This window comes from Lepidothrix coronata, unplaced genomic scaffold (genome assembly GCF_001604755.1).
Source record: "Lepidothrix coronata isolate B3197 unplaced genomic scaffold, Lepidothrix_coronata-1.0 Scaffold29, whole genome shotgun sequence".
Classification (NCBI taxonomy): domain Eukaryota; kingdom Metazoa; phylum Chordata; class Aves; order Passeriformes; family Pipridae; genus Lepidothrix; species Lepidothrix coronata.
In genome coordinates this window covers 6,551,895-6,578,510 of record NW_016690209.1, presented here as the reverse complement: position 1 = coordinate 6,578,510, position 26,616 = coordinate 6,551,895, and the positions used below count along the sequence as shown (strand labels likewise).

Here is a 26,616-nt window from a genome sequence, read left to right as displayed (position 1 = left end):
TGAATTAAATTTTTCAAAGTAAAAGAAACATCCAGTGCATTCTTAATCCTAATTGAAACTGCTCTTGATGTTGTAGACCAAAAGATAAGAACAGAAAGATGACAGTTTTCACTTTATGTTCAGTGGTTCTGTCAGACAGTAATTTAGTTAATAATTGTATTAACTGAAACACGTACAGCAGCTTTGGCAGCAAAACAAAAATACTATCCCACAGGAGCAGTGCTGGAGCTGGCCAGTGAGCTGACAGCTGGTCAAAGACAGACTGGCCTTTCAAAACACTGTCAATCAATACAAGCCTCGACTGAGAGGGCAACTATCACAATATAAAATAAATTAGCAAAGTTATATAACAGCCCTAAAGAGTCCTACCTCTTTCACAGGCTTCCATGCACTTGGCTTCATACAGCAAGACCCCGTTAGTCCAAGGGGGTTATTAGTTGAAGACAATGGATTAAGACAGGATCCAGTGTCTGCCTTGCCTGAAGATTCAGAGTCTTGGGCACAGTGCAGACAGAAAGCCCTTGTAGTAGCAGCAGTACTCCAAAAACAAAAAATTCTGTGTCTCTTTCTTCTTTGCTTACCAGATTTCTGACTCATTCTAGAAAAAGCAATTTTCTTGCGTTACAATGACAGAGAAATACGAAGAAATTCTGTTGTCAGCTCTGAGTGAGAGAGAGCTGTGAAGGAACAGGTGAGAGAAAGTGGAACCCTAACCCCCTGTGGCAGGAAGCAGAGCCTGCAGGCAGCTGGAGCACCCGTTCAGTGCTTATCACCACGGCAGGTGATTAACTGAGGTAACAAACTGCACATGCCAACACTGCAGTCACACACACGGGCTGGGGAAGGAAGCAGCACAGCCCAGTCCAGCACAGGACAACTGCCTGACTTCAGGAGAAGAGGACCATTGGCTACAGCAGGGAACCAGCAAGATCCTAACAAAACCTACATGACATTACAGAATTCATGTCAGGTATTCTTGAGATTTATTGATAGTGGTACTAATATGATTTTAAAACTGCATGTCTCTAAAACGTCAAGGAAACTTCACAGTCTTGAGAAGTTTCCATCTCTATTGTACACAGAAAATCTTTACAAAATGAATCAAAGGTTCCAGAGACAGTCCCTTAATGCTCAAGCTTAAATTATAAAGAATTTCCTACTTTTTAGCCTATTGATTAGAACACACATGAATGCATTTCTCTTCAGGAATAAATTCATACCATTTTTCTCTCTGCTACAATGCCATCTTATGGAAATGCAACCAGTTGGAGGAACTATGATTTGCAAAATAAATTAATGCTTTTACAAATGTGTGATATTACATAGTTAAAATCAAGAAAAATGAAACTTAGTGGAGTAAAACTCATGTTTACGTTTCAGAAAGTGCTTTCTTATAGTAGAAATCATCCAAAGCACATACTATTTCAAGCTGCTTTCTCACGTGTTCATCACAATATTAGCTGCAATATATAAATATTTAAGTATATGAAAATATAGAAAGGATTATAAATAACACTCTAAAAAAAAATCAGGTTTTGCAAGAAGTACAATAAAAGAGGGATTAAGGTAGACACTTGACTTTTTTTAATAATTATCTTTTTCATGTATCTTATAGTACCTCTATGTTGTTGTCTGATTAGACATAGTTCTAGCATGTACAAAATGCTACGTGCATTATTTTAAGTGACTTTGAAAGCAATAGACTAGGACTAATGATACAGTAAAACTTTCATCAAGATTTTAAAAGGAAGATACACAAATTCGAGAAATGACTGGGTTCAAAAAGCTCACAAAAGCAGTTGATAGGCTCTGAAATTTAAAGCCAAGTTTTTGAAATGGATAAGTGGAGTTACGAGGGGGTTTCTGTCTCACTCCTTCTCTTTCCTAAAAGATGTCCTAGAAAATAGAAATACAGATTAGCAGAGCATATTCAAAGAGCTAAACAATTTTTCAGTATCCAACGCCGGAAGCAGATCATACTCAGTGACAAGCCAAGAATAACCTCAATGCATTGCTGTTGGAACCTGTTTAACGACCTGAGTTTCAGACAAATCAGCTTCTGGATTTGGGGCACAACATGGGCCAAATACTGCCAACAGTTAAAATGCTTTCTGAGACGTGATAGCTGCATTCACTGAGAAATAAGAGCTTCTGAGAGCTTTGGAAAGACTTTGGGGGAAAGCAGTGCCCTGGATACAGCTATCTTCATTGATGCAAAATGCATCTCTCTCATTAGAGCACCACTTCAAATTACCCTGTATTTTTCATTTGCATAACCACATATTTACTAAGCTCATGGCATACTTATTCACCCTTTTGAATATAAATTTGTCATCTGTTTGGTTTTATCCTTATCTTCCATTTTATACCACAGGCTTGGCTTTTACTATAGAAATTAATAAATTTGCTTACAAAAATTCAAAGACCAACTTCTAATCAAATTCCTTAATTCTTCTACTTGAGTGACTAACTCCTCTTCACAGAGAATGAGGAGGAAGAAGGAAGAAACAATAAAGGCCTCGAACTCCTGAGCATGTTAAATCAGCTCCCCATACTGCTAAAGGAGACTGGTGTTACCACGCATTTGGGCACACACACATTCTTCTGGGCACAGACCAAGCAAAAAGCAATGCTAATATATCCACCATCAACTTCATCCTTGCTTCTTTAAGGGTACAGAATCCTCCACTCAAAAAACACCCTACTCCAAAATCCAAAGTCCTTTGACCCCCCCCCCTTGCTGGGCAAGGGTGACCCATGCAGGTCCCAGAGAAGGACAGGCATGTGCAGCCCCATCCCCAGGAGCTGTTTCCCTTTCACTGGTAATGGAGAGAACTAAGCAAGTATGACCATTCCATGCCATCCAAGAAAGCCAAGAAAATGAAGGGACAGCTAAAACTGGGGGCTTTGTAGCAGAGTCACAGGGGAAGCAGGAGACCAGGACTTTAAAACCCATCAAATTGATTTTGTATCAGTTAAAAACCATGATGTCACAACAATGAATAAAGCCCACGATCACAAGCAGAATTTCAATAGACCAGGTTAGAGAAGTACCTCACATCTAATTATTTATTTGGACTCTGCAAAAGTGATTATATTCAAATGATGGGGACATATCTTACATGAGCAAATAAAAGACATCAAGAATTTTCAGAATATTACAACACAGAACACAAACTGACAAGAACTGAAAACCAAAACTGCACCACAGTGAACAATCTCCAAATGTCTTTTTCTAACCCTGAGGCTAAAACAGCTGCAATGGGAGGATAAGGTATGAGCACAGTACAGCATCTTTCCAGAGAAAGTGGCTTAAGCTCTTATGTTTTCAGTGCATTACTTCTGAATATGCTCATTTAAGTTTTTTTTAACAACCACTTCAAAATATTTTATGTTTTTTCCCCTCCTTCTGGCCATGAACATGTATAAGTAGTTCTTTTTAACAAGAGAACTGTCAGAGTTATGAAAATATTTGGCAGGCTTTCACAGAGGTAAACAATCTTTTTCATAGCAGAAAAATAGAACAAACACTGGGATATTTACGGAATCACAGCTTCACTTTGAAGGGATCTCAGGATCTTTATCTGGCCCAACCTTCACTCAAAGCAGAGACTACTCTATATTTTATTTATCAGCAAATTTCTAGGCCTGACTAGTCAGTCCAACTGCAAGTTTCAAGGATTCTAACATTACTTCTTCAAGCATTAAACAAACAAGAGTAACTATAATATTTATTCAAGAGGTTAATCCTGTATATTTTTACTAAAAAAATTAACAGTACTTAAAAGCTATTATGTCTGCCTAATGCATCCCTTCCAGTTGTATAATGACTCATTAGAGAAACTACAGGATCTGTCTTCCACGTCATGTACATTTGCAACAAGAAAGTGAAAATCCCAGTCTACATTCTCCTATTCATTGTTTACTCCAAATTAATAAGCAAAAAACAGGTAACAATAAACAGACTTCAGAGGAAGTGCCAGTTTATCATCTTTGAAACAGCTGGCAACAGATACAAATTAATCTAACAAAATTACAGTGTCTGAGGATAACAAATTTTCATTTTTTTTTTTAATTTTGCCTTTTTTTATAAGTTTCTGTAGTATTTCAGGTTAAATGACATTCTGACTAATGATGAATTTCACCTGACAGTAAGCCAAACAAATCTAATCTCATGTTTTTAAATAATACTGACATCTCAGCATTGTTCTATAGATCCTTCTTTGTCATATTATCCAGAGAAACAAATGCAAATAAGTTTTAACTCCTCTCAGTATCAACCTTAAGAACTCAAAGTCATACACTTAAGACTTAGCTTGCTTGTTTTTACCTGGCTTTTAATGATTAATACAAACATCACTTAGAGCAGAGAGACAGTGAAGTTGAAAAATGCCATGTTTTTCTTGCAGACTGCACTATTAAATGTACACTCTGTATGTAAGGAAGGCATTCTTTCATCTCATCTATGGATTATTAGCAGCCAAAGTACCTAGAAAGCTGTTACAGACTAGAATTTGATATGCTACCTAGAGTTAAGGTTTTAAATTATTTAATCCTTTAGATACAATTCCTTAACCATTAAATACATATTCCTTATTTCATTTGACAACTTACTAGAGCTATAAATTGATATTCCTTAGCTATGCTATTCCCCTCCAGAGCCAGGCAGGAGAATGCAAAGTGCATTTTTTAATATTTCACTATTTCATTAAAATATCCCATATTTAAAGTTGCCAGAGGTTCATCACTTGCAAAATAACTTAAATAAGAACCAGATCTCATTTAGTGTTTCCATTTTCATGCTTTAATGCTAGAAATTATACAGAGCCCTGTAAAACACGAAAACGAAAGCAGAGAGAAAACACCATTCATAAATAAGAGATTATGTGAAATCATGCATATATAAATAATTGCTATTTCTGACTAGCAAGTAAGCAGAAAACATGCAGACACAATCACTTTAACAAGTGGCACATTACCTGGGTGGAGCTGGCAGCGACAGAAATGCAGTCAATGAATCCATGTCTCCGAGTGAAAAATGCCACTATCTGCTGCCACCGGGAAGGCTCATTCCGTAACTCATCTGTTGAGCCTTTCTTTGCCCACTGCTTCTGTTTGGGGCCTACAGAGCTGTGGCTTGAGCCAGTGTTGCCTCGACTGGCACGAGAATAGAGGAGTGTGTTATTTCCGAAAATGTAATTCATCTCTGCAGCTCTGCAGGTGGTTGCCAGGCAGTCTTAATTCCCTACCAGCTGCTGAGTGGTGAATGAGCAGGAAAAAAAAAATGCAGATAGAATTACAGCAGCATCATTTACTAACCAGGAAAACAAAATTCTTGCTGGCTGATGGTATTTTTCTTCCAAGGCTTTCCACCCTTTACATTCCCTCTCTATCTCTGATTACAATAATGAGTATAATCTTGAGCAATTTGGAGGAAAAAAAGAAAATAAAAAAAAAAGAAAAGAAAAGGTTTTCCTTATTTTTCCTTTTCGGAACCCACAGGATGAAAATCTTGCTTTCTCTTCCTAGCTGACAACAGATATTTAAGGGAAACTGGGTAGCAGGTACTGTACAATGTTCTGAATTCACAGCTAGGAGGATGGTGGTGGATGATAACAGCTACTGGGTGGAGAAAGCACGGATCAAAAATAACCAAGTTTCAATCACTGCCTGTAGAAAGATCCAATAGCATCTTTTCACTTCCTTGCTTGCATAAATTATGAACCTGAAGCAAACAAAACAGGGAGCACACAGCGTAACTGCACTTGTTCACTGATTCTGTCTTTCTGAAAACATTCCACAGAGCAAGAGACTTTAACACCATGTTCAAAGCAAGTATTTAAGAACGAACTGTTCACTGGTTTCTTCTTGGTTTTCCTCCTTCCTTAGTGCATAAAGTAACTATACAGGGAGGGAATTACAGTCATTTTGTGTTGGGTATCGAAGGACATCTAGTGAGGTTGTTCAGCTGTGGGTTTGGTTTTCTTAATCAGCGTGAAGATTAGAGAAACTGAGATAAAACACTGCAAGTGCACACTCTGTTGTTCTTACTCTGTAAATAATGTGCCTTGTTTGTAACCCCTATTTCCAAATTTCTGTGACTACTATTATGAAAACAATAAATATACATATTTATTGAGACCCAACATTATTTCTCAAAAGTACAAGAGTACTTCAAAAATGAAAAATTCAGTAACGACTTTTCAGTAAGATTATTTTGCTTTCCCATGCACATGACAAGTATTACTGCTAGAGCTGTGCATGTTCTCTGCTCTCCTCACAGTAAAAGAGAATTCAGAATAATTACCTAAACAATTACATGGAATCCAAGTTACCTTACAGAACTCACTATTCAAATCTTTATAGCCAACTATTTAAAAAAAAAATCCTCCAGCTCACATCAGAGAGAGGACTAATGAAATCAGTGAGGTGTCAAGGCTTTCAGTACAAGCTCGCCTCTGGAAAGCCAACACAAAGTTACCAAAACTATTTGTGGCATATTTCTATGGTCATAATCACTGCACCAGGGCAAACATTTTAAAAAAGCATCAAACTCTCCACATGATGAACAAAGGCAGAAAAATTCCTTAAAACGCTGCCACAACTTACAACCTCAAAATTCTAATTCTGTCTGATGTGCATTTTAGTGCAGATTACCAAATTCCTCAACATACTTTTTGGGGTGCAATATAATCTTCTGCTTAACAAATTCTTACTGACAGCTGCCCTATTCTGTGTAACAGTTTCTCCCTAAGAGCTTATATTACAAGCAGAAATAATAAGTCCATTAATTGAAATGTGCCATAGTAAGATCAATGCACCATTTACTTCTAGTCACTAGTACAGCTCAATAACAAACCACATGCCAATATTCTGAGCACACCTTTCAGACAGACTTTATTAATATTTATAAAATACAATGGCTTATCAGTGCAAGTCATATGAAACTCAGTCTGACTCGTGCAGTGTCCTCAAAGCTATGAACATAAGATAGATAATGGAGGTAAAGAAATGCCTGAGACACAGTAGGTACAATGATCCTTTCAAATGGACAAGCTTTTTATAATGAAAATTCTTTTCACAGGAAGACTGCAGCCCTACTTGAGCCCTACCTTTTTCCAGACACAAAGAAAATACCTAGTCTGAAAAGTGCCATGAATTTATTACTGGAGGAATTGATTAATCCCTGGCTATGATTGAAGATGTTTGGAACAAGCTACAAATTACATGCTTTGAGTTCCACGTCTTTATAAAAAGAGTCAAGGTGAAAACACTATCTTTTTCTACTATGGCCTTGAATGTCAACACTGCTATACATTTTATTAAATACCTTAGAGCACAAAAATTAGTATAACTTTAAAAAAATCTTCAAGAACTCATCTCTCTCTTACTCCATAGGCTCCAAACAGAGAGTCACATGGAAGAATATTGTTTAAAATTCTGAAAGGCAGCACCACAATACATGGACAAGCAATGTACCAAGTACATATTTTTCTTGCTATTTTATCAGTCTGTTTGAAGATAGGAGAGGTTTGCCGTGTTTTAAGGCAGTTTCTTTCAAAGATGATTCCCACCCAGCCACTGATCAACTACAGCATCACTGACAAAATATTTTAGAAATCAGCACTTCAGGAAAGCATCATATGCACAAAAAAACCTTCCTGAAAATGAAGCAATGATGCTTTAATTTCAATGGAGATAGAAATCCAGAAAAGTACTTAGGGAAGAGGTTATGCAATCCTACTGGTGATGCAAGACAGCAATCTGTGTCACCTACACTCCATATGGATGGGAATGATAGCGAGCAAGATTTGCTGATGCCTAAGCAGATACAGTTACAGTTATTTGTAGAAGGAGCCTGTACTGCGGGGATGAGACAAACCCTGATTTTTACAATTCACAGAGCAACCTGAAGATAAAGGCAAGGCATAGCTCTAGAGATGGCACAATATCAGGATAACACAAAGGAGTCCAGATTGGAAGACTGGTCACTTGAACAGTTGACAAAAAAGGAGGCAGTAAAAACAAAGGGCTCATTTCAGTCAAAGAGCATTTCAACAGAGGGTCAAACACCTACAGGGAAAAACTGGACAAAGTTCTATTTGGACAGAAAAGGGAATATCCAGAAAAACGAGAATCATCAACACAGATGCAGCAGCTGGAATTGCATCTGTGAGTGACTGCCTTCAGAGTCAAGAGGTACAACAAGGAGGCTCATCAGGGAACCTCAGGAAGTCCTAAAAGGAGCAGAGAGCTTCCATTATCCATTTTTCATATTCTGGATATTGAACTGATGGTGATAAAATTAAAGACAAAGTAAACAAAAAAATGCCACATGCCAAAACAAAATAAACAAAAAACTCCAACTATTTACTGCAAGGCAGGAACTGAGAATTTGAAGATTTGGAAGGGATAAAAAAAAACCAAACACATGAAGAATCCTGCCCCAAAACAAAACATCACACAGTAAAGATTTCTACATCAGTATATGTACCTTTGTACAACTTGATAAATTTACTGCAAAATTCACCTGCATTTCTAGTGGCTGCAGAGTAACATTATTTGTCCTCTGGCCAATTAACAAGATACAGTAATTACAGCGGTTACTAAATGTAAAAATCAACATCAAATACTTGGACCAGAATTCCTCTGGCTTTGTGTCTAAGTAAATTCATATTAATCAGCTTGCTGGGACAAGCTAAAACATGACATAATGCCATATTTTAATCTCTAAGTAGAATACATACCTACAAATTAAAAAGGCACAGTAACAAAAACTATTTGTAAACAGAAACAGCAGTTATATCTCAGTTACCCTTTCTAAACAAAAACCAACAACGCCCTTGAAGCACTTGAAAACTGTCTTATATGAGTTTTACTACCATCCAGCTAAACAGAATATCGGCTAAAATAAGCACGGACGCTAAGGAATAAACTGATAGACTTAACAGAGAAAACTCAAGAATCACCTTAAAAATGGCAGAGACTTATTTTATTTTCAGTATCATTTAGGTTTTGACCAAAAAAGTAGAGACAAAAGCAATGTAAAGAACTCAATTTACATACCCAAACTTAACTCTCCAGTCATGGGAACAAAACCAACACTGAAAATGTAGATGCAAGCTCATGTTTATTTCTTACATTTTTCAGAATTCTAGGTTTAATAAACTTGCACTGGCATAGCAAATTTAGGTCTCATTAACAAGCATTTGCAATATTCTAAGCCAAAGCCCAGGAGTTCAGGACTCAAATAATGTGGAAAAGAATTGTTAACCCTTTTTGCTAAGATACTCTAGAAAGGCTATCTTAGCTTTTAGTTGAGACAGAACTGAAGGATGGTTCTTGATCAAGTGTGATTCACACAGTCAATAAAAAGTACATATTTTACTGCTGAAACTAACTTATAAGCAAACACCAGCATAATTATTCTATAACAACACATTTTAGTATAAATATTTAATATAAAGTATTATTACCTTATTATTCATACCCAGACAACCTACCAATCTGTGCAGATTAAACTGCCTGGTCTTCCGCACCCTGTTCATGAATCTCCTGCCCATCTTTTTAGCACGCCAGACTGATAAAAACATCTTGTGTTTAATGCAAGTTCCCTCAGGTTTGCTTCAGTCATCAAAATGAACCCAACTGCACCAAGAGCTCAGGGAAAATCTCAGGCAAAAACAGTATAACCAGTTATTAAGACGACTTGACGTTGATTACTGTATCTTAGGTTGTTCTAATGTTTGGATTAATCCACAGTCCATCTGTTACAGTTTTTCTTTCTTGTCTCTGTTGACAAGAATTTGTTGAGCAGATCCATATGGAGGAAGGGGCAGATTTGGTCATCTGCTTTTTACTATAAGACACAAACTGACACCTTTGCATATATTTGCACATTCTTCAATTACAGGAAGTTTAAAAGTAGTAACCTATCAAGAACTCGGGCAATGCATTTTAATTAAAGACTGCAAAACAACTCCTCTCAAGTGTGACCACCAAAATACGATACCAGTCTAAAAATGGGTATGTCTGAGGGTACATTCAAGCTTTTCGCTATAATTCCCAGTATTCGAGGTATGTTCCTGACACCAGAAGCATTGCCTTTCTGCTGAAGATGGCAAAGCTTTACAAAGTTCTCAATTTAGAAAAAAGTAACAGATTGCAACCTTCTCACAGTCATAACCCATCTTGCAAATTACATGTCAACTGATCTTTAATTTCTAAATGGAAACAGCATCTTCATCGCCAGGGTAATCTCACCTACCTGCTCAGACTGAAGCAGGACAAGAAAATGTACCAGGGCAAAGAGGAAGTTAAAATTACTTTTGACTGTTGGCTGACCTTGACCCTGCACAGTTCAAATCATAAAGACCATTGGTCCTTCTCAGAGCAGAAAAACTCTCCTAAAGAACAGAGAAGGCTATTTTAACAGAAGCTCCACAAGCTCTAAAAGACTTCTGAGGAAGCTCTTGAGGGAATAGAGGGGATTGCAGGGAAGACACACCAGGAAATAAAAAGAAGGGAACCTATTAAGCTTACCAGCACAAGATTCAGGTTTAAGAGGAAAGGAGATTGTCCTGCTTTGAAGGAAGCATGTGTGAATATGCACATTTATATAACAGCTATTTCCACACAGATTAGTGGGAGGGAACAAAATAAAGGTGCTTGTTTGCAGTTGAAGAAACAGGGCAGAACAGACAAGCAATGTATGCTGGAATACCTTTATTGGTGTAGCCAGAAACCAAAATACTATCAGCAGGTGAATGATTATTCTAAAAGTCAGAGGCTGACTGTAGATCCTGTGTTTATGGGTTATAAGATGACTATCATCTGCTAATTTATATTTCTGAATATAACTTTTAATTTCTGGAATAACTGTTCCCTAGTCAGTTCCATAGTTTTAGAGACTCAGTGTTACTGGCTGTAGTTTCATTGGTACCTCCTGACTCAGCTCTGTTCCAGCCTAAGGGATCAGACCAGTTCATCCTTCATTGTACAGTAGCTGCCCTTTGCCTGTGACCACTCAGTCTTCTAGAAGCCATTTCTGAATTTGCCTTCTTAATCAAGATAACAAACGGTGCAGATTTCTGGAGTGATAAGATAATGTAGTTTTATTCCCATTTGCTTCTCTAGATAATCCTTGTATTCCATTTGCCTTTTTGACTGTAAATTGAATACTGAGATCATTATTCCATTGATCTGTTATAACCCTGAGCTCTCATTCCATCAAGATGATGCAATGAGAACACAAGTTCTGAGATCCTTATGGTAACCTCCACCCATCACGATTGCCAATCTTCTTTCTTTACTTTTATTTTCCTTTTGTTGGTGGTTTGGTTTTGGTGGGGCATTTTTGTTGGTTTGGGGTTTCTTTAACAATTAAATCCCAAAATTATTTTTTTCTTATTTTGTGAGAGCTTACATTCTCTGTAAAAATTTTGAGGAAGTCTATTGTGTGCACCTAAGAAAACTAGAAACCTACATCAACATGATCTTTATGCACATGCTTTAGGGGATTTATGCAGCACAAATTCTCTTTACAATGCATTCATTGCTTTCTCTTCTCTAATTTCTTCTCATGCTCATCGATTCTGCACTTTAGAACAGTTTCACTGTGTTTTGCCGGCACAGAAATGAGAGAGAGTTCCCATTTCTCCTCTCCCTTCTGGGAGCTATTTTAAGAACAAGTACCACCTTGCCACATTTCATTCCTGTGATACCACAGTCAGGATAAGTAGACTGTTATACAGCACTGTGTCACTAATAGATAAGCAGTTTCAAATCAGGGTTAATTTAAAACCATTAAGCTTAAATACCATCAGGTCCTGGAAATACTTTTGCAAAGATGACTAAACGTGAAAAAACCAAGGATACACTGAGTGAGCACAAGACATTTATTCGCAGAGTAAAAAACTACAGTGCATGTGGCCAGCTGCACTGCTGCAGTGGGATTACCAAGCCTGTTTGGAGAAGGTTTGGGTACCACTGACACACTGGTAGAAGCTTTTCTGAGGATGGGATATGGGGTACGGAAACACAAGCCTCTGCTTCTAAGCAAGAGGAAAGGTAAGGCTAAAGGACACGCTTCTCACCCAAGAGAGACATGATCACAGCATTCAGCTTCCTGTTTTTACAAATTATTACAGGTTTTCTTTGGAGCTTCTGTATTACCAGTGAAACAACAGCCCAAAATATCAACATATAATATATAAGCATAATACTGAAATATATGGAAGCTCCAATCAGGACCTACACTTAAATACTGAATTGCCATGTTGCATCATAAATACGTTTTCCCTCTCATGCATAAATTGCTTTAAATAAGGAGTGTTGATTTTTTTTTTTAGTCTTATTACACCATGACCCATTATTTTATAGCCTTGTAATAATCTGTTATTCAAAGCTTCCACTCCATAGTTTAAAAAATTGCGTGGTATTATATCATATCTGTGGCCGAATTCACTTGACTGGAGCTTTTTAATAAAAGGAAATGTTAAATCCAAACCCCTCACTCTGAAGGTGTGATACTGCAGCTAAATTCAGTGTTACATCGAAATAAACCCTTTTGTAGCATCGCCATCTTGTGGCCAACCTGCAGAGCGACGTGTTGCCTCAAGTCCGACAGTCAGTCCAATGGGATCCCACTTCATTGCAGAACTCAAGGAACCTCGCATTGTAACCACGAGTTCCTACAAAGAATTTGGAAACCTCATACTAAAGAAATTATGGTACCAGCTGCCTACCTACCTGAAAATATTCTTTAAAATGTTTGGGACAGAATATCTGTGAAGGATCTGAAGTTTGACCATTTTCCCTATCTCTTCATGATTCTCTACCATTAAATATGAAAAAAAAAAGAGCTGTTTTACAGCATTAATTAGGGTTCCACTTGACACAGTATTAAACAGGGAACAGAGGACATGAAATCTCCTGGGTCATGTTTACTCCTTTGTTACTTGAGACACAGGAAGTAAACATTTCTTCTTAAACTGACAAAGCTCCACTCCAACAAGACAAAACCTGTAAGTCTTATTTAAAATTTGAATCAGTACAGCAGGTATCACGTATTTCATGCCAATTACAAACATGCAATATTTTAACCCAATCTGAATCTGAGGCAGCCCATTCCTCTGCCAAGAAGATAAACCACCTTGTGTTACTACAGCACTTAATGTGGAACCTTTGATAAACAGTACTTACATGCTCATCCTCTAAAAATTTGGGATACGCATTTGTCTTTATGGTCACTGAAAGCTGCTCTTTGAAAAGAGCATCCACCAGTCCAAGCAAATGTAAAAGCTGCTTTAAGTCCTACAGTATTTGAAAGTTTCTCTCAAGAACAAAATGCAAACTAGTCAGAACCAGGCATCTCCCTTCCCTTCTGTTCTTTTATATTATTGCTCCAGACCGCAGAGGACTTGCTATAACAGAAGGTATTCCTCAAAATCCGATTATACTGCCCTCTGCAGCACTACTTAAAAAGCAACATATGATCATAAAACCACTGACTTCTTCAAACTACTAAAGCTGTATTTGAAATTTCAAGTGCATTTAACATTTATATTTAAAACAAAAAACAAACTCCTCTTACTATTTTATTCTTGTAATGAAACAAAACATCCTCTATTACATTTAGTTTCCTTAAGCAATGAACTACTGAACAAAGCTGATCAAAACCTTGTGTATTAGCCTAGAGCTGGTCCTTGCATGGCTCATCAAGCCAACCTACCCAAAAAATCACACAAAGCACTCCTAATTCAGAGCTGTTGTTGTTAAATTATCTTCAGAACAAGCTATGCCAAAACTACAAACATCTTCCATATCATCAGGCCAAAAGAAGAGCAGACCAGCTATGCTAATAATGCAGTAGCAACCTTGGGCTTTTTCTGATATGCTCAAGTTTTAACAGCATTTTTCCCAGTAACTTCAGCAAACCATCTCCTGTCTGAAAAGAAACTTTGTGACCTCAAAGGCATTTTGCTCTTAAAGGTTCCATAAAGTCTTCCAGGGTCTGTGAAACTATGGATGCACCCCTCACTCCAAATATCTTAAAAGTTCAGACTGATTATAAACAATGTATTCAAAGTAGATTTCTTCAGGAGAAAAGCAAGCCAGCAGTCAATTAGCATCAGAATTAATAATTCCATTAAATGTTGGTAAACAACTGAAACCTGGAGCATTCACCCCAGTTTTCAGATGAACAAAGCCCAGAAAAATTTCAGTTTACCATACATTGCTATGACATTAATAGAGAGCAGTCACCTGAAACTAATCAGATATATGCTATAAAGAGTAACACAAGCTGCACAGTATTTCCCTTATACACAGTCTTTCTTATCAAGTGATTATTTCCCAGCACTTATTAATTCGAGAAAGATAATAGCAATCTTCCTCAGAGACCGAAGATACACAGTACTTTGAAAAGGTATTTTGTAAATATATATTTTGTAAATATACTTACACACTGCTTAACTATCTCCAAAATAGTTTTCTTTCTTCCAGACCATTTTACAGCTCACCTCCTGGCCTTTTTGATCCCTTCATGCTTTCTGAAAGGCAGGACTAACTGCTCTAGGAATTACAAAAAGCTTGTGAATAAAGCAAGTCAACCTTAAACCCCCAGAGGAAGATAACTGTTTTTTTATTTCTAATGGTTGCACACAAAATGTGTTGTATTACTTTCTGAATATCAATAAATTCAGGGAATTACACACATGAAAGTGTGTTACTGTGTCTACCTTCATAAGCAAGAAAAGATTGAAGTCCTGTACATTCTCAAAAATGAAAGCTTTGTCACATTAGCATTCTTAGAAGGCTCTTCAGAGGTCAGTCTAGACCACTTCAAAATGGTTATTCATTAGGGCTTAAAGAATTCAGATTGTGTAGCTGAAGACTATGGAAAAATACAGAGAGTTCATTACGGAGTTATAAGGAAAAAGAACTGTGTTCAATACCATCATATACGTTTTTAAAACCTTAGAAAACCTGGAAAACAAGTAGTAAATACACTCACTATAGCTAGTTCTTTTACAGAATCTTTACAGGTCAGTTATAAAAAGAGCTGATACATTCAATAAGATTTTTCTTCATAATTTAAAAAAAAAGGAAATATAACTAGGTTCAAAACAACTTTTTTCTTAAAATATCATAGAATCATACAAGTCAGAGAATGATCTGGGGTGCAAGAGACGTTAAAGATGATATAGTTCCAAACTCCCTGCCGTGGGCTTGGACACAACTAGGCCAGGTGGCTCCAAAGCCCTATCCAACATGGCCTTCAATGCTTCCAGGGCTGGGGAATCCACAGCTCCTCTGGGCAACCTGTTCCAGTCTCATCACTCTCACAATAAAGAATTTCTTCCTCTTACCTAATCTAAATCTATCCTCTTTCAATTTAAAACCATTCCGTACTACATGTCCTTGCAAGAATTCCCTCTCCAGCTCTCTTTGTACCTTTAGGTACTGGACAGGTCTCTAAGGTCTCCCTGGAGCCTTCTCTTCTCCAGACTGAACAACCCCAACTCCCCCAGCCTGTCTTCACAGCAGAGGGGCTCCAGTCCCCTGATCATCTTCATGGCCCCTCTCCAGAACTACTTCAACCAGTCCACATCCTTCTTATGTTGGGAGCCCCAGAGCTGGATGCAGCACTGCAGGTGGGGTCTCACAAGAGCAGAACAGAGGAGCAGAATCCCCTCCCTTGCCCTGCTGCCCACATTGCTTGGGATGCAGCCAAGGACACACTAGGCTTTCTGTGCTGCCAGTGCATATGGCCAGGTCATGTCCAGCCTCTCATCCACCAGCACCCCCAAGTCCTTCTCCCCAGGGCTGCTCTCAGTGTAACAACATTTGTTCTTTGCAGTCACAAAGGACACTATCACACACCAATAATTCATGTTAAATATATCAAGCTATAGGCCTAGTACAACGTGAGTCCATCTCATCACTCTAAAGCCCAAACAGTCACCAGTACCAAATCACTCAGAGGTGTTCCAGAAAACAGCACTCAGACTAGCACACTAAATGCTGTGCTATTCAGAAAATTATTAAGCTGCATCTACCTACTAACCCAGTGAATAAAAATGCCTGTTTTATAACCCCCTCCATAACCTCACACTTAGTTTGTTGTCTTGATCTTTAAATCTGCCCTGAGGTTACTGGAGATGTTTTGAGAATACTGCAGGTAGCTGAAAAACTCCAAACATACATCATACTTGGCTTATTATGTTTTCCACACAGGCATCAATCAAAATACTTATTAGAGACAAACTCAGAATCAATTCTATGGGGTCCTGACAGAAAAGCCAAAATGTAAGTGACAGCAGGAACTATAGTGCCCCTCAGAACCATACCCAGAACCTTAAGTTACCTGTATTTGCTTTCTGGGCATTTTACTACCATGCACCTTTAGCCAGAATGTGTGGAACTAAGTCAATGCTTTAATGTCTACAAAGTAAATTTTACAAATGAGCAGTTCCACAAAAACAAACAGAAGCAGGTGTATCACAAGTATTTTTTTTGCCCCACAAAACTGAACTCCTGGAGGGAGTTTAACGTCAAAAGAGTTCACTCTTCTTTTAACTGTAAAAATGCCTACCTTAACTGGTGAAATATGAGAATGGGAAACAAATCCATGGACATTCTCAATCTGTGACAGATTCTTCTCCGATACATGAACCAGCTCTGGGCCCGTCACCTCGTTGGCAATGTGTGGAGAGCTGTGCTCCTGTGGAGGTGTGTCTTCATCCTGATAGCGGTATTTCTGGGAAAAAAAAAAAAAAAAGTACAGAAAAAGATCAGTCCACCACAGAAATGGGAACAGATTATCCAGAAAACCTAAGTCAAACAGAAATAGCTATTCTTCCGACCTTGCTGACTTCAAGGCAATAAAATCTATAAATAAAAGTTTTAATTAGTATTTTTAGTTTAAAGACTGATCCTGTCCAAAAATGTTCCAGCCCTTTTAGTCTCACCTGGAATTACTATGAAATTACCTAAACCCCAGTAGGGTTTACTGTGTCCAGAAGATGCAACTCAACATTTTCTAATGACATTCACACACTACTACTATATCCTGACTACGTACAGAGTTACTGCTAGTTTACAGGGAAGGTATGTCACATCACTGATGGTACAGAAAAACCTTCTAAACACATATTCATTTTAAAGTTGGACAAAGTTATTCCTCTTACTGAAGAATATTTACAATAGAAGATATTCCCCTAGCATTTTTTGGGGGGGATTTGGGAAGGGGGGGGGCACATGCAAAAACACCAACACAAAAAAACCCCACAGAAATTAGCCAAATAGTCTAAACTATTTGGTCAATTTAAACTAATTTCTTTTATAGAACAGCCAATACCTTTAGACAAAGCACAGAATTACCTTGCTTTTTTTCCTGAAACCAGAGACATTAGAAACAGGTATCTGAACATGCTTGAGCGCAAACAGGCTCTAGATTTCACTAATAAATATATGTTTAGATTATAAGGTGGATCGGTGCTTATAATAACATAGTGCATATGAAGTTTTATTAGATCAGTATGTTATTATTTTGATTAAAAGTGAAAAAAATGTTGTGGTAAAGAATTCTCTCCCCTAAAAAGCACTGACAAGGCCTACGAGCTTCTCAAAAAAAAACCATTTTAAAAGTGAACTGCTAATTGAGTTTTGATGCAATATTCAAGATTGACTTCACTGTTATTTGCAAAATATTTCCCAACTTAAAACTACTACAGACAACAGAATTAATGTTTAAAATACACTACATTAAATACTTACATGATAATGTTTCAAAATGCAAATAGAAGAGAAGGACACGAAGTGCATGAAATCATAATATCCACACCACTACTTATTCTAAAAGGTACCACACTATCCTTGCCCTTCACAGAAACTACTTTTCAGCAAAGTGCTTCAAGTGAAGCAAACTACTGCATCTTGTAACAGCTAATTCTCCATCACAGTAGAAGTGTTTAGTGCTGCTTCACTGTGGAGCATCACCTCTGCAACACTGCCCCTTGGGTGAGGCAGCACATTCAGGTGACCTGGCTGGTCCAACAGGCACCACTCAACTCTGCCCCTTCCCCTCCTCTCCCAGGAGCTGCCAGCCCTTGAACAAGAATTCAGTCAGCTGTTCCAGTCATGCCAAGTTATTTCTGCTGCTAAATATGAAGCAAAGCCCTGTGCAAGTTCCCCTCCATAGGAGTCTAAAGATGTGATTTCACAGCACAGCCCGGCTCACTCAAGGGCAGCCACTGCCCAAAGGAGCAGAACCCCTTCAGTTGCTTTGGTCGAGCTGTACAACTTCATCCCCCTGCCCCTGGTTGGGAGCTCACATCCGACTGCAGATGGGGAGAGAGCTCAGCAAGCTAATCCAGCAGAATGTTCCTTCCCTCTTCCAGCAATACTGATTTTTCTGTAGTTCCCTGAAGTGGCTCATGACAAGCTGAGACGAGCAGCAATGCTGGCACAACAGGGAGAAAAGCAGGTAAAGAGTAGGGCCAACCCAGGAGCAGACCATGACTCTGCTTACAAGCAAGAGAACCCAATCCTGCACCCAAACCCAGACCCCAAGGAGACCCCAGTTTACAAGAGCCATCTGAGCAATGGACACATCAAAGGAAACAAAAAGGTGTGGCAAAGCAGCTCTGAACTTGCAGCCAGACTGCCTCAGCTGCACACCTTGGAAGCTTCCCAGCAACCAATTAGGTAGTGGCCAAGCCATTTAGCTACTCTTTAAGAAGCTTTATGGACTGCTCTATAATTTATAACCATAATTTTAAGTCCAAAGCAACCAAGTACTAAACATTTAACGCTGACTTCTGACAGAGACACTGCCCCAAAGGATTCTGTTGCAAAACACAGGTGTGTCAAAATTAATTTAAAACATTTCTCTTCTGATGGAAGATAGTTAACAGGATATCTTGAGGCTAGATTATACCTTCAATGAGTTTTGAACTGTCACCAAATTTTGTGGATTAAATTACTTATGATGTAAACTACTGGAAAATCCCTTTACTCTAAATAAACCAGTGCTAGTTTGCATGAGACAAGAAGATGGTCCCAACTGACCACAATAAAATCCCTGTTCAGGTCCACAACCTCCCTACTTCAGGTCCCAGGCCTGGCAAAATCAGACAGAAATAACAACGAATAAAGTATCTGCAACAATATCTACGACTAACAAGGATTTTGTGGACATTTTATAGCACCATTTTTCAGAATGAAGATCACCTCCTCACAGAAAAAGCAAGGAAAAGTTTTAGGAAACATTCTGAAAAGGGTTCATTTGAGTCTGCCTAATCTCTTATCTGTATTTTAAAAAGAAGATATTTCAAACAGATTGATACATAAACTACCCCCTAGAGTTGTGGGTTTATATTTTTTCTAAAGATCCTCTCATAAGAAACCTTACTGAGACAGAAGTGAAAGGAAACTATTTAGGGAAAATTTAAACAATCCCATGTCCTAAACTCACAACCCATATTCATAGCAGCATGCAACAGTTATTGTAGAGATTCAAGCCTTACAGAATGTCACATTCATGGACAGAAAATTAATTATGCTAGAACATCCTTAACTACAAGATGATCTAATGACAGAATGTGAAGCAGCAATAACTACAGTTCTCTTCAAAATGGGATGTGCATCAAAATCCAGTCCATACTAGATGTACTTATCAATCCACTACCTTATGTGAAAACAAATTTGAAAGCACAATAATGTATCTTCTCTACACACAAAGAAAAAAAAATCAGTGCTAAAACATATTCAATCTGAGTGAATGGACAACTAAAAAAAACAAATGTTTGTGAGTTAAGTTCTTAAACTCACTTGCCTTCTCCAGACTTTAACCCTCCTCCCCCACCAGCCATATGACTCCCAAGTTACTGCACACTTCAAACAACAAAATCAACAAACCCTGGGGAAACACAGTCTGACTTATACAGTCTGCCCCTGGGTTAGTTTTAATTTTCACTGTACAAGTCCAACCATGTTTTGAAAGGGGTTAAGAATAAGTGAGGACTTCAATATGTAAATCTAATCATTTGAATTCACTAAATATACTGAAGCTTACAGGGCCAGACCTCCTCTGCTGCAGTATGAACAGGCAGCTGATCAAACGGAGTGACTTCAGACCGTTTGCACTCGATTCTTCAAGTTTAAATACTTGCCCTTGTTCAGTCACTGCTTCACTTTACAAGTCAAAACTAAATCTGAAAGGACCCTTCAAAAGATCATTTCAGCGACTGAAGTTACTGTGAAACACTTTGACATGCAACATCATCTCCACTCCTGCAGAAAATGACTAGGATGCAATGTCAAAAGCAAATGGGTAGAAAAATCTAAATACCTACAGTTCTCACATCTCCCCAAAGCCAACTCTGATGTCCAGATACCACTCAACAGAAAATAACTTCCAACCACTCTAATAACAAAAGCAACCCTACCACAATTTTTGCATAATCTTGCTAAAACAAAGCCAATCCAAAATGAATAATATATTAAGATGCTAACACCTTTTGTACAATCAATCTTTCCTGTAGCCTAGTGGAAGTGCTTAGGAAAGTAACAGTGCCTTCCTCATGAAGGGGAAAAAAAGAATGGACACAAAACTGAAGGTATGCTCCACTACTGCAGAACTAAAGTCACCTTGAAAACTTTTTGTTTGTAAAAAACAGACAGACTATGCAAGCTAAATAAAATCTCTTTGCGGGTGAACAGCAATTCACACTGAGAAGCTGAAAGCCTGTGAATAACAAAAGAAACTTCAGTAATGTAAGAAAAGAGGATGATAGTGTTCATGTCTTTTTAGAACTTCTTCACTGATCATAAAATAGGACATTCAGTATTATTTTCAATTTAGGCTTCAACATACAATAAACAGAATGACTTGAAATACTGGAAGGGGTTTTTTGATCTTTGGGTTTGCTTATTTAAACACAAGTTCGGTGCTCTGAGTAACTAACTTCATTCTCAAATAAAAGCACTAAGTTTTCTTTTAATAACTACAGTTATGACAAAGACATAAGGCATTTCACCCTCCGTGGACAGTTTCAGTTTGACATCGTATCTTGAATAAAACTGCTTATAACATGCTTATTTAGGTCACAGCGTTCCATCATATGTCAAAATGCCCAGCCTGTGTTAAATGTAAGTATTTATGTAATGACTCATGCCATGGACATCCACAAACAATAAAACAAGCTAAGGTAAGTATATACATTTACAAAAACTCCAGGAATATTTATAGTGAGGTTCACTTGTCCCAGAAGGCCAAGGAAAAGAAACTAAAGAAGGAACAGTCAGATTGTGAATGTTCTTTTCATGTGCTCAAAAAGGAAAACTGAAGATTATTTCATGTGATTACTTGTCTGAGATTGTTTCTTTATGTGAAGGACTGGTATAGGTAAGCCTGCATTACTGTTTCACACTGTCATTTAAATACTGACTCTTCCAATATTCAAAAGCTGTATCTTCCCAGAGGACAAGAGCATTTTACTTTTAGTACTACGCAGCACTACAACTTTTATCCAAAAATTGACGAGTGCCTGGTGCAAAATCTCTCTGCACTACCAGAAAGTCACTATTTAAAAAGAAACCCTTCAGTTTATTTGGGATGCAGGCAGTACAGAGGTAATATGTAGGTAGCAGAGAGCACCCACTCTGGATTAACAGCAATACACGTTTATCCTGGAGATAACTAAAGCCTGTGCATAAACAGTCCAAGACATTTTAAAGCACAACCTTGCTGAATTACCGGCGCTCAGGAAGCTGGGGGTCTGCTCTGCCAGGCGCACTGAGTAGCCGTGCAGGCGAAGGACACTAATGAAGGCAGTGATGAGGAATTGTGCCGGCAGGGATTCGGAGGCGGTGTGACCCCCTCTCACCCGCAGCGCTCTCGGGCGGCCGCCCCCGCCCGCCAGCGCCGGGGGAAGGTGCGGGGCTGGGGAAGGTGCGGGGCTGGGGAAGGTGCGGAGGGGCCGAGCCGCGGGGAACCGCCGCCATCGCTCAGCCCCGGCACAACATGCCCAAAGTGGATGCTGGATGTTGGCTGGGTATTTTTAGTTTGCTCTTAAAGTGAACAGCATCCCTGCTCTGCAGCTCAGCGGGCAAAATCCAACCCGAGAGTATTTTCATTCTGTGGCTTTCCTCCCAAGTTCACTGTTATAAATAAGGAAAGGGGGGTGCAGTTCCACAAAAAAAGAAGGAAAGAAATCTGAATGTTATATCAAATAGTTTCAAAATTGTATCAATAAATAGATACATATTTTCAACCGAAAAATGCTCTGAACGCAGGAAGGATAAGCAGATTCAAAACAAGACACAGTCTGCCTCCTGGAAATAAAGCATTCAACTAAGTTTTGTAATATTTACACTATCAGAATAGCCATAAAAATTTTGACTCCTCCCTCCCAACCTAGGTGACATTTATTCAACATCAACATTTTGTGATACATATATATATATATATAAATGTATCACACATGCATATATTTGTGTATATGTGTACACACAGCTGATCCCACTTCACAAAATAAAATCCAGTCAAAAATTTTTTTCCTTAAAATAACCTACACTGACATGGAAACAATATGTAAAGTAAGTTTTAGAGAGAAAGATTTCCAAATCTCTGTCTCAAAAGTAACTTCATACACATATCCCTTTAATTTTAAAGGGGCTTTCCAGTAGTTAACATTCTCATCATATCCTTGACATTGCATGTTAATTTTACTGAAAAAAGCATTTTTGATGTGACACCGAATATATTTGTTTACCATTCTGAGGATTACCAAATTATATATGTTTTATTACTCTGCAACCTAAACAGTTGATGTAGTCCTAAAATGACTAAATGCCCGAGGGCACTGTTAAACCCAAACCTGCCACTAACAATTGCTTCCATCAATATGATGTTAGGAGGCATTTCCAGCCCTGCATCTCAGTGCAAGTCTCCTGTGTATTTAATTCTCTACAGCTGAAGAAAATGAAAGCCAAGTGCAATAAACTGATTACATGATGATTAATGCTGATTAATGGAGAATGACGACATTTTACATGCGGCATTCAGTAAATTCAAAATGTTGTTCAAAGGGATCTCTAAACAGTAGGCATGATAATTCATTACTACTGTCACCATCACTAAGAGCTCGGATAATTGAGTAAGGCATGGAACAAAATACACACTATTTTACCAGAAATTTAAGGTACAGTTACATTAGACACAAAGGCAATCATCCATTAAATGCAGCTTACATTTCCAGGAAAGTCCTTTTATAGACCCACCTTACATCCAAACATTAAAGATATTGTGTTGTTCGTACATGCTACTTTACAGTGGCATAGCATCGGAGAAAAACAATCCAAGTTTTTAATGCTAGGAGACATTTTTTCAGACCCTGTGCACTTCAATCGATCCGTGACTGAGATTCCAGAAAAATGCCTCTGTAAGCGCTGCTTGCTGCCTGTTTTTGACATTTATTCTAGGTCCATAGTGTTCAAAAATAAGCCTTTATATTAAATAGGTTGAATCCTTCAGGAAAAATTTTGCTTCACGTTAGAAACCAGACCTTATAAAAAATGCAAAGAAAAAATCCCGTGTCCATTTTTAAAATTTTTGAGTCAGCTTTATCTTTAATTATGTCAGCGCCAGCTCCAAGTGACAACTGTCTCACGGCCCAAAGTAACACTCGGATCCTCTCAGCCAGAACCTCGGGTTAGATCCAAGGCAGCTCCACCTGCTGCAGTGCAAGGACTGCTATCTCCTCCATGAAAACAGGAGCAACTCCAGCAGAGCCACTGCTCAGTGTGTGCTGGTTGCTTAGGGGAGGGGCGAGATGTTGCAGCAAGGGACTCGTTACACGGCCCGATAGAGATAAACCCAACGCTCCCTGCAAGGTGCTTTCGCACTGCACCAATGAGCATGTGAAAACCCATTTGAAAATCAGCTGTGTGTAATTATAAAACCGGGGACGTCGTAAGCCTAACAGCAGGGAATTTGCTGATCTGCAGTTTACACTAGCTTTTTCAAGGAAGTGTCAGCAGACCACAAAATGAATGGCTCTGGGATATTTAATCCTCATTTTCAAACATTAAAAATTCAAGGTTATTTGACACGTCAAAAAAATGGTTTTTAACTGCTGAGTAAAATTCCTAATGGTCTACCAAAAGCAATAAAGAAATGGCTACAGAAATACGTGAATATTCTCCAACTTCAACACACAATGAAATCAGAAGCTGCTATTTTCCCCCCAGTTACCACTATGAAATCTGAACAATCTGGACTATACATCAATTAGATTACGAAGAGCTCTTGGTAAAGCATTTCAAACAACCATACATGTGAACACTTAAACAAAAGAGTTTGAAAAAAACAAAGCTTTTTTCCTTAGAACTGAAGTAAATACTGTCCTAGTCTCCTTAAGACTTCTTGTTGTTTGTTGTGTGCTAACAAGTCTAAGATGCAAAATTATTTTTAAAATGTTCTGTTTGGTTGTTTGGGTTTTTTTAACCAAGCTCTATAGGATTCAAACTTTATTTTCTTTTTTACAAGTACAGGAGTCCCTGCAGGATTTTAATCTATTTATATATTTTAATAAATTGCATTACAGACCTTGATGAAAAACATGTCCTTTGCAATTACTCTGCTCTTGTATCATAAGCTAACCAGCCTTTGCAAAAAACTTCAATGAAATAACATTAGCCATCGTTTCTATTTTTCAGAAGTGGTATTGTAAAAAACCCTCTTTAGGACATGACTGTTCACTTAAGTTTACACCTGTACCAGCCTTTCCAGCCTTTAGTCATCTCCCTTCTACTTTATTTGGTTTACCCAATAAGCATCCCCTGAGGTAGCAAGTTTAGTGTAGTGTAAAATTGCATCCACACTTCCAGCTCAGAAACGAGTAACTTCATGAATTATACTGAGACAGTCATCTTTATATAAATGTGCAGATTGATGAAACCAAAAGCAAGGCATGATGTCTGGAGAAAAATGTGTAACTCAGCCCACAGTAAACCTCAAAATAAACTCCATTTGCATGAGGACCTCTTTCTTGGTAGACTATCCAAGGATCACCGATGACAGCATTTCCATATTCATAAGCAGTTTTCTTTCCAGTGACCTACAATTTTTCACCAAATAGCCTCAGACATCATTTCCCACAGAAAGTCATCTACTGCATGTGAGTGCAGCAGTAGGGGCAGGGCCAAAGAAAAATATCTAACACTCAACTTGATTGTCATGGAAAAAGAAACAAAGGCTGGAAAAAAAAATTAAAAAAAAAAAAAAAACACACAAAAATACACCTTCTTTATCTAGCTAAATTAGATTATGTTTTCTTGCAAGAACATTCAAATCCAAGGGTAGCCCTAAGTAAAACAGGATGATGGAACAACTAAAACCCCTTTATGTTCCTTCTGCAGGCTGGGGGACACAGTAAACAGTCTTCTGTCTGAAGCAGCAGGGCAGAGCACAACTGAGCACATACTCAAACAACACATGTGAAATAGGAAACACTGCACAAGGGGAACACAGTCACAGAGAGCTGTCTCTTGCCAAACACAAGAATGTTCCTATCCCACAAAACAACCTTTTCTATGCACCATGGATCAACAATCCATCTTACTTCCATACTTCTAATCACATTGTAATAAGATAATTTCTCACTGAAATAATACACAGTCCAACGCATGGCAATTTCATGACAACAAATAAAGTCAAAGTGCCAAAAGCATTTCTTGAATGTTGCAGAAATAGCTTTTTGTGATGCAGAAAATATAAGCTCTAATGTGCCATGGGCATAGAAGAATCAATAAGAGGAAGACAGAGTCTACACATCTGTAAAGGATTCCATCAGTAAGATACAATAAAGAAGAGAAAGCTTAAGTAACCTCAGGCAATTACATCTACATTGTTGATGAAGACCACATAAACCATCTGAATCTTTCAGCCATATATTTGCAGCTGTAGATAAATAAATTGGTTACACTGCAAAATTGTCTTGGCCTCTGTACAAATGAAACCTTTTACATCTGGCTGCCCACAAGATTAAAAATACAATATTTAAGCTTGTAAAATTAAAATATATTCTTACATATTTTTCTGACTAAAGCCAGAGATTTAACTGTAATGAAGGTTTCACTTGTTTAAAACAATTATTTGTGCTCAAAGGCTTTTTTAAAGAAAAAGTTGTGAACATAAATCTTTCTGAAATATGAACATATATTATCATATAGAGAAACATATGAAACAGAATATTTCTAAGTCTACTTTTGAACTCTAAGGAAATATATCCCCACTTAACTATTGCTCTGATTCAAATTGAAGGTTGAATTGACATTTCAAAACACAAAAAACAATGTATTAACACAAGGACTAATCTGTTAATAAGAAGAATATGCCCTTAACTCCCTAACTACCTATCATTACTCATTCCCCATTTATCAGTCTGTATTTTGTATTATCACATAAAAGCTTGGGTTTCTACTGTCAGAGACCACTGTTTCCATGTTTCCTCAAAAGTGTTCCCAGTAAGAGTGACTGGTTTCATTCTTACAAAAACACTACATAAAAATGAATTGCCTTTATTTCAGGTTTTGTTTGAATGTTTA

General features: G+C 37.9%; 1 protein-coding gene across 28 annotated transcripts in view; it reads right to left on the bottom strand.

Annotated features, from left to right (window-relative positions):
• The window catches only part of DLG1 (discs large MAGUK scaffold protein 1), a 144,658-nt gene that overhangs the window by 74,388 nt on the left and 43,654 nt on the right, over nucleotides 1-26,616 (bottom strand). For 20 of the 28 annotated variants that reach the window (XM_017810560.1, XM_017810563.1, XM_017810568.1 and 17 more), the window contains one exon: nucleotides 16,598-16,762. In XM_017810560.1, coding sequence (XP_017666049.1) covers nucleotides 16,598-16,762 — 165 coding nt within the window. Of the gene's footprint in view, nucleotides 1-4,979; nucleotides 5,597-16,597; nucleotides 16,763-23,289; nucleotides 23,794-26,616 lie in introns of those variants that run through there. The other 8 variants (XM_017810581.1, XM_017810583.1, XM_017810590.1 and 5 more) reach the window with 5 other exon arrangements.